Raw genomic sequence first — 13,562 nt, forward strand, 5'->3', positions numbered from 1 at the left:
AAAGAGATATTTAAATCCCACAAATTTAATACATATTTTGATTCTAGAAAGACAAAGCTTGTGGTTGACTTTTATAAGAGCCATACACGTAACCTTATTTCATTCAGTTTTTCTAGTTAACCTGTGGTGGCAAATACCCTGTTACTGCTGTCCTTTTAACCTGTTCTCTCCCTATTGATTGGCCTTACTTAACCTCAAACTACTACAGACTAAGAAGCAAACAACCATTTACTGCTTTGTTTTGTTGAAAAGTAAAAAAAAAACTACTCTGGATATTGAAGCTTCAGAGGAAACAAATATCTGTGAACTTGGGCAAGACAAAGCCATGGCAGAAAATATCTACCTGGAAGTTTTCAGTAAACATTCACTATCTATCTTGGTAAAACTAATCAATGTGCTGAACAGTATATTTTTTTCTGCTAATGAATCTTTGAAGTTTGAGTAGATTGAAAATACTAGTTATACAGTATTTCATTTTCTCAAAACATTTGATTTCAATATTCATAAAAAACCAGTGAGTCTTATTTAAAAATGTGTACCATGGGATTTCAAATTTGGGCTCTGGTCTTATATGCATCCCATTGAAATCAACAGGCATTATTCCTGAGTAACACTGCCTATCATAGTACTGTAAGAATCCTGTGCATATCTTTAAGATAGACCTGGGCATTTTATGGCCCAAGAGGGCCACATCTGGCCCATACGTGGTTCCAGTTCGGTCCGTGGCGGGAGAGAAGGGCAATGGCCAGTCCTCCACAACAGTTCCTATGTGGCCTTTGGGAAAATTAATTTCCCACCTCAGCTTTAAAAGAGTAAAGTTCTACTTAATAGATGCATGTTTAGAATTGTAACTTTAATCCAAAGTTTTGTACTAAAGATTCTATAATAAAAATGATTTAATCATATAAGTCCAATATTTTTTTCTTCCTGTACAGAAGACTTTCCCATCATCTCATATTTCTCTAAAAGAGATCATCGCTCAGTGGAGAAAGTAAGCTTTTCTGTTTATTATTGGAGGGTGGTTAGAGATGTTTTGCCTGTTGCTATCTTATAGCTATACTTAATTGTTATTTAATTCTTTTGTCCTGATCTTGTGAATACTATATCATGCATTCAGTATTGGGTTTTGGACTAGTTTCAAACAACAGTATAAGAAGAGAATTTGTCCGTTGTCAATAACTTACTCAAAAAAGCTGCTTATAGTTGCAACTATATTAAGACAGATACTTAAATTAGCTTTCTTACCTCAAAATATCAGTATTTTAAGCTTTTTGATACCCAAATAATCCTTTTTATACAATAAATTCGTACAAAGCCCAGTAATCTGGTGTATTGAATTACAATAGCAATATGAATATAAAATGCTGATATATTTAGCTAAGCCATTTTGTCCTTTGTGTTTGTTCTCTTGTATACAATAAGAAAATCCTAGGACCATGCTCTTGCAGCTTAGATTATTATGGGACTTAATTAAGTTTTCCATTATAATTTCATGGTCCTACATAGGATATGTATAGCTCTAATTTTATTTTTAATATTAAATTTGAAGTCTGCTGGTCTTATATTTTCTTGAGAAAATGATCAAACTGTATCAAGTCAGATCAAGTTTTTTTCTGTGTAAAGCAAAGAAATGCCAACGTTTATTTCTGCCAAAATAAAAATAGTGCTTCTGAAGAGTGGCATACAGTTGAATACGTTTTGAGGATGTTAGCAAGCCTTATTAACTCCAAGTCAGCATCCTTATAAAATCTGTCTAACAGGACTTTCTTGCAAAATCGAAAACAAAATATGACCATAGAAACCAAGAGAGGCACTCCAGTAAAGATCAGAATTCCTGACCCCAAGAGCAGCTCTGAGAGCTCAGAGGAGGAGGAGCAAGCAGCAGGAACCGTAAAAAGTAAGGGGATAAATGGATGAACCATTCAGAAAAGTTTTCAAATGATTGACTTTGAGAAGAAGAGGGGTGCATGAAACGGGGAGATGTAGATGTCTCATTAATACTTCAAGAAGCTGAACTAAAGGTGCATAAATCCTAAAACCTGCTGGTTTGTGGTTTCTTAGTGGAGAACAAAGAAAGTTGGAAAGCTGGGGCATTAGTGCATTGATAATGGCATGGGTATCGTTTAAGAACACTGTATATCATTTCCTATAAGCTCCAAAAATGAAATAAACTCCTATCTGTGTTAATGTAATACAGAAGGAAATGAGATTGGGAACAAGAGGGAAATTTTAGTTTTTATTCATTTATGCATTTATATATCATTCTGGCAACATTACAAGTTCACAATATTTGGAATACTACATGACTACAACTTTGTGACACCTTATTTTTTATATATAGTATAAGTATTTCAGATTCATTAGAATTGTGATTTGACACTTTAGGTATTTAAAATTCAAATTGCATCCAGTACTTTTTTTCAACCTTATCTGTAGAACGGACCTTTAACCAACACTTTTTAATTGTTGTACAAAAGTTTTCATTGTTAAGGTACAGATATGGCAATTACAAAGCAATGTATTTTTAATTATGGAGATCGGCTATTCTAGTTAATCCTTTTCTTGCAATACTTGGTTGAAAGTCTGTTGTATTTCTTCACAACTTCCCATCTCTGAAATAATAAAACGGAGAATTCAAGAGTAGAAAATAATTAACTTTGAGGAGATTTAAATCAGGACAACCTCAGTACACTTTTATGTATTATTGCTATTTGGCATAACTTGGGCACTGAGTGGTTTGTATTGATATTATTGAGACTGTGTCCGTTTGCACTGGAATGGACAAAATCATTTCAACCAGGTGCTTGAAATAAACTTTTTTAATTAGCATATTTTATTTCCTACCTATCACTCAGTGATCATTTATCCTTTGATAGTAGAGAACAGAGCCTCTTCAATGATTCAGTTTGGCTACTTCCTTTTCTAGAATCTTTTCCATTCTAATTGATTGTAATACAAGTTGGAAAATAAATTGTCTTCAGTCTTTCAACATGATGTTCTTTTGTATGGGTGTTCCAGATAATCTGCCTGCCAATAACAGCACCAAGTCAACAAAGACAGTAACTAAAGAAGAGAGTAGCAGCGAAGATTCAGATTCATCTTCTGAAGAGGAAGAGGAAGCAGTTGCCAAAACGACTGTAAGCAGCAGACCTTGATCACTACTATTCTGCTCTAAAAAAAAGAGGAGTGTATCTAGGATGGTCTGCACCGAGAGTCTGTTCATTTTAAACATATCCTAGAAAATATTTAAAATCTGCAGTTAGGCGCGATTTAGAAAAGTGACTGTCTTGACTAAAGACTTACCTGCAATTCAAAAACCAGAGTCTATAGATTGTATTAATAATAATGATAAAGTTGGAAGGGACCTTGGAGGTCATCTAGTCCAACCCCCTGCTCAGGCAGGAAATCCTATACCATTTTGGACAAATGGCTGTCCAGTTTCTTCTTAAAAACTTCCAGTGTTGGAGCATTCACCGCTTCTGGAGGCAGGTTGTTCCACTGGTTAATTGTTCTAATTGTCAGGAAGTTTCTCCTTAGTTCTAGGTTGCTTCTCTCTTTGTTTAGTTTCCACCCGTTCCTTTTTGTCCTGCCTTCAGGTGCTTTGGAAAATAGCTTGACTCCCTCTTCTTTGTGGCAGCCCCTGAGATATTGCCTCAGTTGTTTTTACAGATAAATTCTGATGCCTCAGGAGCAAACTGTATATTGCTTATTTGTATATTGCTTATCTTTCTTACTAAGAGAAGAAAGTAAAAATGTAAGTTGTCTTTAATATTACTTCATAATGATGTCTTTAATTCAGTGCTATAAAGTATCAGAATATACAAAGACACAGACACGGGAAAAGTTCATAATTTTAAAGTATACTATTAATTGGGTGTCTTTAGCCTTTAGAAGATTTAAGGTATCCAATTTGTTCCTTAACTCTCTCCATTTAAAAAAAGGAGGGGGGGCTGAAACAGTCTCCTCTGGTGATCACAAAGGGGATGCTGATATTGGTCAGATCCCACTTTTATACCCCTGAACATTTTTGGCATACAGAAGCTTTCTAGCCCTGTTGATGGGGAAACATCCATTACACAAGCTGCTAAGTCTGCTGGGGACAAGGTATCTTCCCCCAGCTCTTGACTGTCACACCCTCTTTCAGGTGGCCACTTGGTGATCTGTTGAGGTGATCGCTCCTGAATGGTAGAACAGATGTGCTCTTCGATTTAGAACTGGGGGTGAGGTCTCTCCAGAGCACATGTTAAACGCAATTGTTACTATAAAATCTATGGGAAACCTTTCGTCAGAAAGTTCCTTTGTACGTAGGATATGCAGAAGTATTTATAAACATGATTTGACAAATGTCAGGGAATCTTTTTTTCTTTTTTAACCAACTTTTCTTGTTGTAGGACAAAAACCCCGTGGCTAGGAACAAAACTGAACTTCTGCAACTGGCTGATCAAAATGCTAATTCTGTCCCAGGAAAGGGGGTGACTGTTGCTGCTGCCCAAGCAAAAGGAGAGCAGAACAAATCTGCTTCAAATAAGTCCCTGCCTCCAGCTGCGAGAAAAGCAGGGCCAAATAAAGTTCTTTTTAGCAAAGCAGGACCTCCTGCGCAGTCACTGATTTCAGGAGGGCAAAAAACAACACAGACCACAAAGACAGCAGAGAGCTCCGAAAGCAGCAGCAGCAGCAGCAGCAGCTCATCTGAGAGTGAAGAAGAAACAACTTTGACCACAGTAAAAGCCCCACCTTCCAAACCAGGTAGGTATAGGGCTTAAGATCTCATTGTGGTGTTGCATAGGTAGTGCTCTAAATTTGCAAAAGGCTCTCTATTGTCTTACCGATAACGGTGCAGATGTGCTACAGTAGTTTTACCTCCGTCCCTCACTCAAGTAATCTCAAAGTTCTTACCCAAGGCTGAAGGAAAATTCCAAACTCACTGTCAAGGAGAATATTCCTTTTGCCAGTTGTGAAAGCATCTTAAGATACCCTTTCCCAAACTGTGTCCTTCAGATAGGCTTGATGAAATTTTTGGAAATAGAATCTAAACGCCACCAGGGAGACTGCCTTAAATGACCTGTAGGATAGGTATTTATGCAGTATAACACTGCTATAATGAGCAAAACTAAGGGGTTTTTTTTTATGCGAATCCAGATGCTATCTATAAAGACTGCACTTCAAGAAAAACAGATATTAGAGTTCTTTCTACAAATTTGGGACTCAAAACAACTTTTTGAGCTAAAAAGGCGCTTGCCTTGATGAAGTGTATGTAATCGTGTGACATTTAACATGTGATCATTGTGTTCTGAATATGTGGATAAGGATTGAAGGGTGTCTCCGCAGTGTCATAGAATCACGATTTTTATTTTTTGGCTTCAGAATCTTTTGCAGAGCTAGCAGGACTTACCTGTTACATTGCAAGAACCTTAGATGCTGAAGCTATTTCTGGTTACTGTGTTTGGTGATGGTGGGATCGGCCCCACTTCAAATTTGTACTCATATTTTAAACTTTGATATGTGGAGCAACAAAGATAACTTTGGATATCCTATAATTTAGTCTTGGTAGCCATAAAAGCTGAATATTTTTAAAAAGTGATCTCCTTTGGCATCAAATCCTCTTTTCTATATTTTAGCTTTAAAGAAGGCAGCGAGCACAAGCAAGGACTCAAGTGATGATTCTGACTCTGAAGACGGGACAAAAGCACCAACAGTCCAAGTAACTCCAGTTAACAGTTTTCTAAATTAGGGGAAGAGCATGTCCTTTTTGTTTGTGCCTGGAAGCTAGCTAAATAATTCACTCATTTGACACAGGCAGAGCAGGGAAAGTGCCTTTGAGAAAGAATACCCTTTGCTTCTCCCCATTTGGCCGTTTTCAAGGGGGAGGATATGTTGAGGAAAATTTATAGGATTGGACAACAGCTCCATAGCATCAACCTCCAGACACTGTTCATTTGTTTAGTGTGCATTTTTGTCCTCAGAAGATGCTCAGAGAAGACATTATGAATCCAACGCACCCTTTTCCTAAAGTGAATAAAATTACAATTCTTTTTTTTTATTATTGAAAAGTTTTATACAAGTTTTTAACAATATCCCCACCTAGAATAACTCCCTCCCTCCCAGAGCTGGTTATAGGGTTACAAATAAACAAGCAAATTCTAAATAAACTTATCCAACTATACAAATAACAAAATCAATAATGTGCTTTAGCTCGAATACAAAACAAATTTAAGCAAATCTTAAAAAAAATAACAATATAAGCAATTCCAAATTAAAAACTAAAAATTATTCATAATCTAAATAATACTTTTTAATCCCATATCAACTCTAATCATAATTTATCCATTAAATCCCATATTCTCCAGCACTGGAGATGGATAATCCACTCAGTGGGTTGAGACTGTATTCCTGCCCAATCAAATCAGTCAGCCAAAGTTGCCATGCCCGTCCTGGACCACGACTTCCCAGTCTTGACTGATCTTGCCCAGAAGATAGACGTTTTCAACTTTGGCTCCTAGGCAGGTATAGTCTCTCCCATTGGGGGATTATTTCTACTGCAGCTAGGATTTTTAGCTTAAGCTAGTTGGAATTAAACAGGTTATTTTAATTGATTACTCTAAAAATTTCTAAATTCTCCTAGAGCGGGAACTGAAACTTAGACCCCAAAGGGGATTTTTTCCCTAGTAAAGAAGGGAGGGAGGCTCTTAGAATCCTCCCTGTCCCAATTCCCTCCCCCTCTGTTATCCACGTCGGACGGGTTTTCCTTTTAACATATGTTAGTGCCGGGGAGCAAAAAGGACACGCGCGTGGGGAGGGAACGCCGGGGACGCTGGCGGGCGGCGCTAATCAGCTGGGGAAGCGAGTCGCCGCTTTTTAACTCACCGGGCGATCTCCGAGAGGTTTCAAAAGAGCCGCCATTGCAGGGGCAGCTCAGCGCACGCGCGGCCTTTGTCTTCCTCATGCAATTTATCCATCTTCTCCATGCCGAGGTGTATATTTCTTTTAAACAACCATTCATCCATAATAAACACAAGATTTTCCCTCCAATATAACCCAACCAACAAACTTACATTCGATAAATTTGGCTCTTTGCTTTTTTTTCCCCCACCCTTAAGTAAATTTATTAATACCCTCCTACTTAAAAAGTTTTAGCAAACCATTCATCTTCATCACTAAAATTGTCACCAACAGAGATCATTAGAATTTAAATTCTTTTACACCTTTACCCATAATAGCTCATAATTATTTTTATACACTTTAAATTAAAAAATATATAATATATACTCCCAAATATTTAAACTTTTCCACTAAATCAACACCTCCTATTATTACAATTCTATATAAGCTGAAATAGAGATGGAGGAATAGGGGAATTGGTCCTCTAATGACCAGTAAACACTGTAGAGCTAATTAAAATATGCACTCAAGTTTGACGGGGTTCTAAATTTAAATGAACCTGCCCCCATTATTTGAATCTCTTGCCACATCACTACGTTTGCGTCCAAGAAAACCTGAGATGTTGGATGGAGCTTTCCAACCTCTGCTCTTGTCCAGACATTAGCTTTTTCTCTACCAAGAAATAATTCAGAGGAATTGTTTGTCCTATTTCTCTCCCATGTGCATCTTTGAATCGACAACAGCATTGTCTCTAGTGCTAAAGTCTGAACTGGCACTTGAGGACTTCATTCCAAGAATGGGGAAGGGAATACATTATAAGCTATTCTCCCTACTTCTGTAGAGGGCGGAAAAGTGGACATCAGAATGGTTATGAGAATGTGAAATTGAGATTCTGAGCAGAATATAATTCTTATTCCAATTCTCATTCCAATGGGACACCAGGCAGGCTAGCATTGATTATCATAGTCAAATTTGGCATCTCACTTTGAAGAGAAGCTCCCCCGTGGTGTGGTTTTGTTTGACTAGGGGGAAAATAGGGTTGATTTATCTCTCTTAACTTTGACACGTGAGCCATGGCCAAGTTCAGTTTTCCTTTTCTCACTCCTACCCCAGTCATAGTTATTTTTACATTTTCTTCTTTTTTTCTCCCGTCCAGGTTCTAAATTGCTTTTCTCAAGAGGCTTTCTCCCTAAGCTTGACCCTCTTCTTCATTTCCTTCTCCTAGTGGGAAAGAAAGAAAACTTCTCTTGCCCAAAGAGGTTCCAGGAAATGCAAGAGAAAAACCATACTTACCTTTTGCTTCCTTTCTCCTAAGACTACATAAGCAACTTTCCAGAGTTTTGTTAGTACGAAAGAATAACACTGGGATATGAGTGGATGTATTGTCCTCTACTTATCTCCTCCAAGTTAGAGCAATAGATTAGACTTGATAAAATGACATTACTCAATATGGTTCAAGTATTAACTGGGTTTATCTTTCTCTTGTCCCAACTTGACTGTTCCAATGCATTAGCTGGAATATGCATCTTTACTAGCCAATACATATGCTGTTCATCCCTCCCCATCCCACAATACAAGAATATTTTTTTAATCTTTCCCTCTAGATTAAAGCAGCTGTGCAAAATCCCCCGATCAGTAGTCCACTGCTGAACAAGTCACCTGTCACTCCTGGATATTCTGCAAGAAATACAGTAAAGGTAACCACACCAAAACAAGCCAGTGCAAAATCTGGAAATGCAAACAGAAGCCCAGAATCAACAGACACTTCAGAAACTACTGACTCATCGGATAATGAGACTAAAGCACCTGCTTCAGTATCACAGGTGAGATGCGTTGGTAAAGTTGACCAAGATACTAATTCCAATAGCTGAAGCCAATAGGTACAAAATGTAGGAAAGGAAAACAACTGGAAACGTTTCCAGTAAATGTCTGGAAATCTGCCATATATGAATTATTGGGCAAACACTTACTGCCAGCTATTCCTGTGGAATCTAAAGAGCTATGGGAGCCGATTTATAATTTTGAGAGATAAGAATCACTTAGTGTGAACTAAGTTCTCACCTTGGTATGACAGATTGAAACTGGAATATAAAGTAACTTAAGTGTTTAGTTAACATGATCTTCTGCAAATTTCACTAGACTTTAAGATTACAGACAATGCCCACAAAGATATCTTTTTTCACTTGTTGCTGAACAAAGATTCCACCCTTATGGCAGTTTTGGGGCTGAGCATTTACTAGATTGTCTTTTACCCTGCCCATTAGTGGAAAAGGTATACCGTCTTTCAGTTCAATTCTGATATAAAAAAAAAATGCTTATCTGATTTTAATGAAGCCACGTCACAAAATGTAACTTGATTCGTACAAACTGCACAAACGTTAATCTAAAACATTAAGAAATGTTAGGACTTCTACAGCATTGAATAAAATACATCCACTGCTTTAAGTGTATTTTAATGTAAAATACAATTTTAATGTGCCTTTATCGTTTTAAAAGAATGCCAAGGTCCTGTACATTTTTAATAAATAATTTTGAAAATGATCTCCATCTAGATATATTCATCCAGCAGACTAACATATCAAACAGGGGAAGGAAGTGTGTGGCTCTCCAATTTGTGGTTAAATAATTCAAAATAGTGACTGAATTTTCATCTACTGTAAGTTCATTAGAGGGAAAATATAGTTGATGGATTTATTCCAAGAAGGATTACCAGTGGCGTACAGTAAGTGTTAGGTGATGCAGAAGGTTGAAGTAGTCAGTAAAATGAATTCTGCCAAGAGATCCAATAGGCCAGGCATGTCAAACGGCCGGCCCGCAGGTCAGATGCGTCACACCAAAATCGCGCCCACCCGATTACCGGCAATAGAGGAAAAGTCACGATACATCGTGCGACATTATGTGACGTCCACAAGTTTGACATGCCTGCAATAGGCCCTGGTTTGTTTGCCTTCCAATAGCATCTGCCTCCCAGGTCCATCCCTCGCCTTCACAACTGCAGCTTCCATAACAATGAACCACATTGTGCTGTTTTGAGTTTGTTGAAATACTGTTACAGTAGTAATAGTTAAGCAAAGGGGCAACTGTGCACGAAGCATAGCCAATAATGTATTACATCCTGATTTATTTATTTTTTTAAAAAAAAAATCCTTACTATTTATTATTTCATAATGTCTGTACCCTTCAGTTATTTATACATAACATAAACCCTTCACCTAATGAAAGATCGAAATAGAAACAGTTAATTCATGATTGCTCTTAAATATCAGTTCTGTTCAGCATTCTTTGCTATGTATGCATATACAATTCTGTTCTTACCCTGTGAACTGCTTGAAGCATTTGAAAGTTCTGTAGGTATATGCACATAAAATATACACACAAAAGAGTTATGCGTTGATTTAATTTTTTTATATTGCTCTGTATTTAAAAATAAAGTTCAGAAGTTGAAAAGAAGAAGTTGACCTAGCTTCAGAACAATTTAGCCTGCTTCCCAAGCCTTCTCAAGATCTGTTATGCCAGAACGTCTCAGTCAGGTTCAGGAACTCTGACATACCATTTCTCTAATCTCTTAATAATAGTTAAAATTATCTCAAAAAAAAATCCTCAGGCCTTCAAAGTACCAGCAAAAAATGCAGCTGCAAGTCCATTAAAGAAGACAGTTTCTGCTTCTGTTCCCTCAAAATCCACCCAGAAGGCTCCCACAACCAGCTTATCAAAACCACCGCCTCCTTCAAAAGAAGCTCAGAGCTCAGACAGCAGTGACTCATCATCCGAGAGTGACAATGAGACTCTGCCGGTTCCCATAAGTCAGAAGGTTGGTGTTTTTCCTCAAAACTCTAGGAACCTTGGTCTTTGTTTTTGCATGAGCTAGCTAGCCATTGTAAGATGATTTGCTTATTTTTTTTGAAGAAGACATTTACATTCCTCCAGGGTAGCATTTCTGGATAGTGTAAAAAAAAACCCAATATGAACGATGAACAGCTAATTCAGGATCACTTTTAAACACCAGTTTTATTTGGTAACTCGTTACTATGCATGTACAGTATATACAGTATAATTCTATTCTTACCCTGGAACTGCTTGAAAGCATTTGGAAAATTCTGTAAGTATATACACACAAAGTAGTTATGCTTTTATTGATTTAAATTGTGATAATGCTCTATACTTATAAAGTTCAGGGGAAAGATGCTGATATCGTTTAGAGAACAATTTAACCTATGTTCCAAGCCTTCATTTTGATTTATTACACCCAGAGTGTCATATTCAAGTTCATAAATTGATTTATACCCTTTTTCTAATCTCTAACCATAAGTTAAAATTATCTCAAAAAAAAAAAATCCTCAGGCCTTCAAAGCACCGGAGAAAAATGCAGCATCAAGTCCATCAAAGAAGGCAATTTCTGCTTCTATTCCATCAAAATCCACCCAGAAGGCTCCTGCAACCAGCCTATCAAAACCACCGGCTCCTTCAAAAGCAGCTCAGAGTTCAGATAGCAGTGACTCATCATCTGAGAGTGACAATGAGACTCTGCCGGTTCCCATAAGTCAGAAGGTTGGTGTTTTTCCTCAAAACTCTAGGAACGTTGGTCTTTGTTTTTGCATGAGCTAGCTAGCCATTGTAAGATGATTTGATTATTTTTTTAATAAGATATTTACAGCCTGCTAAGAGAGCATCTTTGGGTAGTGTAAAAAAAACATAAACATTAACATGGTTAAACATTAACCTTAAAAAGATTTAACTTGCTAAAATACACGAACAAGTCAAAAATGTCATAATTAAGATAAAATGGTCATCCCCTCTTTCCACAACTAGATATTGGAATCTTCAGGCTTTGAGTGATTTCCTAAAAACTTAAAAGAAAGTGAAGCAGACTTCTGGAGTGCATATTCCACGAACTGTGACCAAAAAATGGCAGCCTTCTGGTCCATGGGCCTTTTACCTCTCATGGAAGTGATCTTAAGAGACTTCCTCTAGAGCAGAGGTTGCTGGCTCAGGAATTCTGGGAGCTGAAGTCTACAAGTTATTAAAGGGCTATCATTTCCCATCTCTGCTCTAGATCAGGGGTGTCAAAATTCGATTTCATTGTGGGCCGCATCAGGGTTGTAGTTGATCCTGGTTGTGGCCAGCTCAGCGTCACTTGTGTCGGGGGGCACCCATGGTGGCCCAGGCGGGGCTGGAGGGGGATCCATTGTCTCCAGCCAAGGAAGGTGAGACCAGGGCGAGCACCATACCCTTGTCCACCAGAGGAGCCTTGTCCCTCTCAGGCCATGTGGAGGACCCCTAAGGATGCAGGCTGCCCGGAGCCCTGGGCAGTGGAGGGCAAGCACCCAGTCCAGCCTTTCCCAAGGGGGTGCACGGCTGCGCTTACTTCCTCCTCAAGGCTGCTGCTGATTGGCTCGCTCTCTTTGGCCATGGTGTGTGCGGGAGGACAAAATGTGTGGGTCAGAGGGAGGTCCACTCCCTCTCCCCACGAGGAGACCAGCTTTTTAACCAAAGCATCCTCAGCAATAGGACAGGAGACCACCGGGAGGGGTCAGGAAGAGGGGACAAGGATGGTGAAAAGGCAGCAGGGCTGCTTGTAGCCAAGTGCTGAGGCGGGAATTCCCTCAGATCCTCTCTCCCTCTCATTATAATCTTCCTTCCTTCCTTCCCTTTTCATTCTCCTTTCCTCCTTCCTTCCCTTCTTTCCTTCTTTTGTTTGTCTTTCTCCTTTCCTGTCCCCTCTTGGATGCTCAAATGCAAAAGGGGAAACATTTCTCAATGCCTTCTTGCCTTATGATAAATGCCAGTTAAAAGACTGAGAACAAACCATGCTTGCATTTAGTGGGGGTGTCCACAGACAACAGTACAGCAAAACTGTCAAAATGGTGGCTGTGATAGTTGATCAGAGCTCCTCTGTTTTTTATGCGCAACAGCTTTAGCATTTAGGAACAGAAGTAAGTTAGTTGCTTTTCTATTAATACATAATCCTTAAAAGGGCTTTCCTGTAGGGACCCTGCCATGGTCTATTTCAGACTGTAAATTTAGCAAAGGAAAATATTTTTCCCCACTCTGCTTTGTCCTGTTTTCCCTACTGAAAATGACTCTTTGCAACACACAAGTAGGGGATGCTTTCCTAAGAGTTCACAATTCAACAACACCATGTTAACTTGGATTGCCAACAAAGTCCTGTCTTGACAAAACCGAACATAAAATTGCTTTCTCCTTTGAGCCCAAGTCTCAATGTATCCAGGATTGAAGCACAACTGCATGAACTGGGGCATCTCCAAACAAGTTGCCTCTCCTTCCTTCCTTCCTCTTTGCCTCCTTCATTGTCTCCCTCTTTCTTTTTTCCATCTTCCTTGTTTCCTTGCTTGCTTCCTTCCTCCCCTGCTTCTCATTCCCATCTCTTTCCTTCCTCCATGCTCAGGAACGAACAACAGGAGGGGGAGAGATTGTCAACACTGCCAGTGGCCATGCTGCCACCGGCCATCACTATCCCATGCGGGCAGAGCCGGTCCCAGTGAAAGGGAAGCCTCGTGACTGCGAGGCTAGGTCAGCGAGGGGGTCATGGAGGTGCTGGTCAGAGTGGGGATGGCGCTGATCTACAACCTGGTTGCGTCCATCAAAGCCAGAATGCGCTCAGCCTTAGATCCACGGGGCAGCCCTTGAACCAGCGAGGAGCCACCCTGCCTCCTCCGCTCTGC

At 39.0% G+C, this 13,562-nt stretch overlaps 1 protein-coding gene across 4 annotated transcripts in view; it reads left to right on the plus strand.

The window, feature by feature from the left end:
• TCOF1 (treacle ribosome biogenesis factor 1) overlaps nucleotides 1-13,562 on the plus strand; it is a 52,773-nt gene that overhangs the window by 3,645 nt on the left and 35,566 nt on the right. For 2 of the 4 annotated variants that reach the window (XM_039340885.1, XM_039340886.1), the window contains exons 2-9: nucleotides 936-991; nucleotides 1,761-1,897; nucleotides 3,019-3,137; nucleotides 4,392-4,746; nucleotides 5,619-5,701; nucleotides 8,484-8,702; nucleotides 10,484-10,690; nucleotides 11,221-11,427. In XM_039340885.1, coding sequence (XP_039196819.1) covers nucleotides 936-991; nucleotides 1,761-1,897; nucleotides 3,019-3,137; nucleotides 4,392-4,746; nucleotides 5,619-5,701; nucleotides 8,484-8,702; nucleotides 10,484-10,690; nucleotides 11,221-11,427 — 1,383 coding nt within the window. Of the gene's footprint in view, nucleotides 1-935; nucleotides 992-1,735; nucleotides 1,898-3,018; nucleotides 3,138-4,391; nucleotides 4,747-5,618; nucleotides 5,702-8,483; nucleotides 8,703-10,483; nucleotides 10,691-11,220; nucleotides 11,428-13,562 lie in introns of all 4 variants that reach the window. The other 2 variants (XM_039340888.1, XM_039340889.1) reach the window with 2 other exon arrangements.

Source organism: Crotalus tigris, unplaced genomic scaffold (assembly GCF_016545835.1).
Source record: "Crotalus tigris isolate CLP2741 ecotype Arizona unplaced genomic scaffold, ASM1654583v1 scf7180000017754.2947050, whole genome shotgun sequence".
Taxonomy (NCBI): domain Eukaryota; kingdom Metazoa; phylum Chordata; class Lepidosauria; order Squamata; family Viperidae; genus Crotalus; species Crotalus tigris.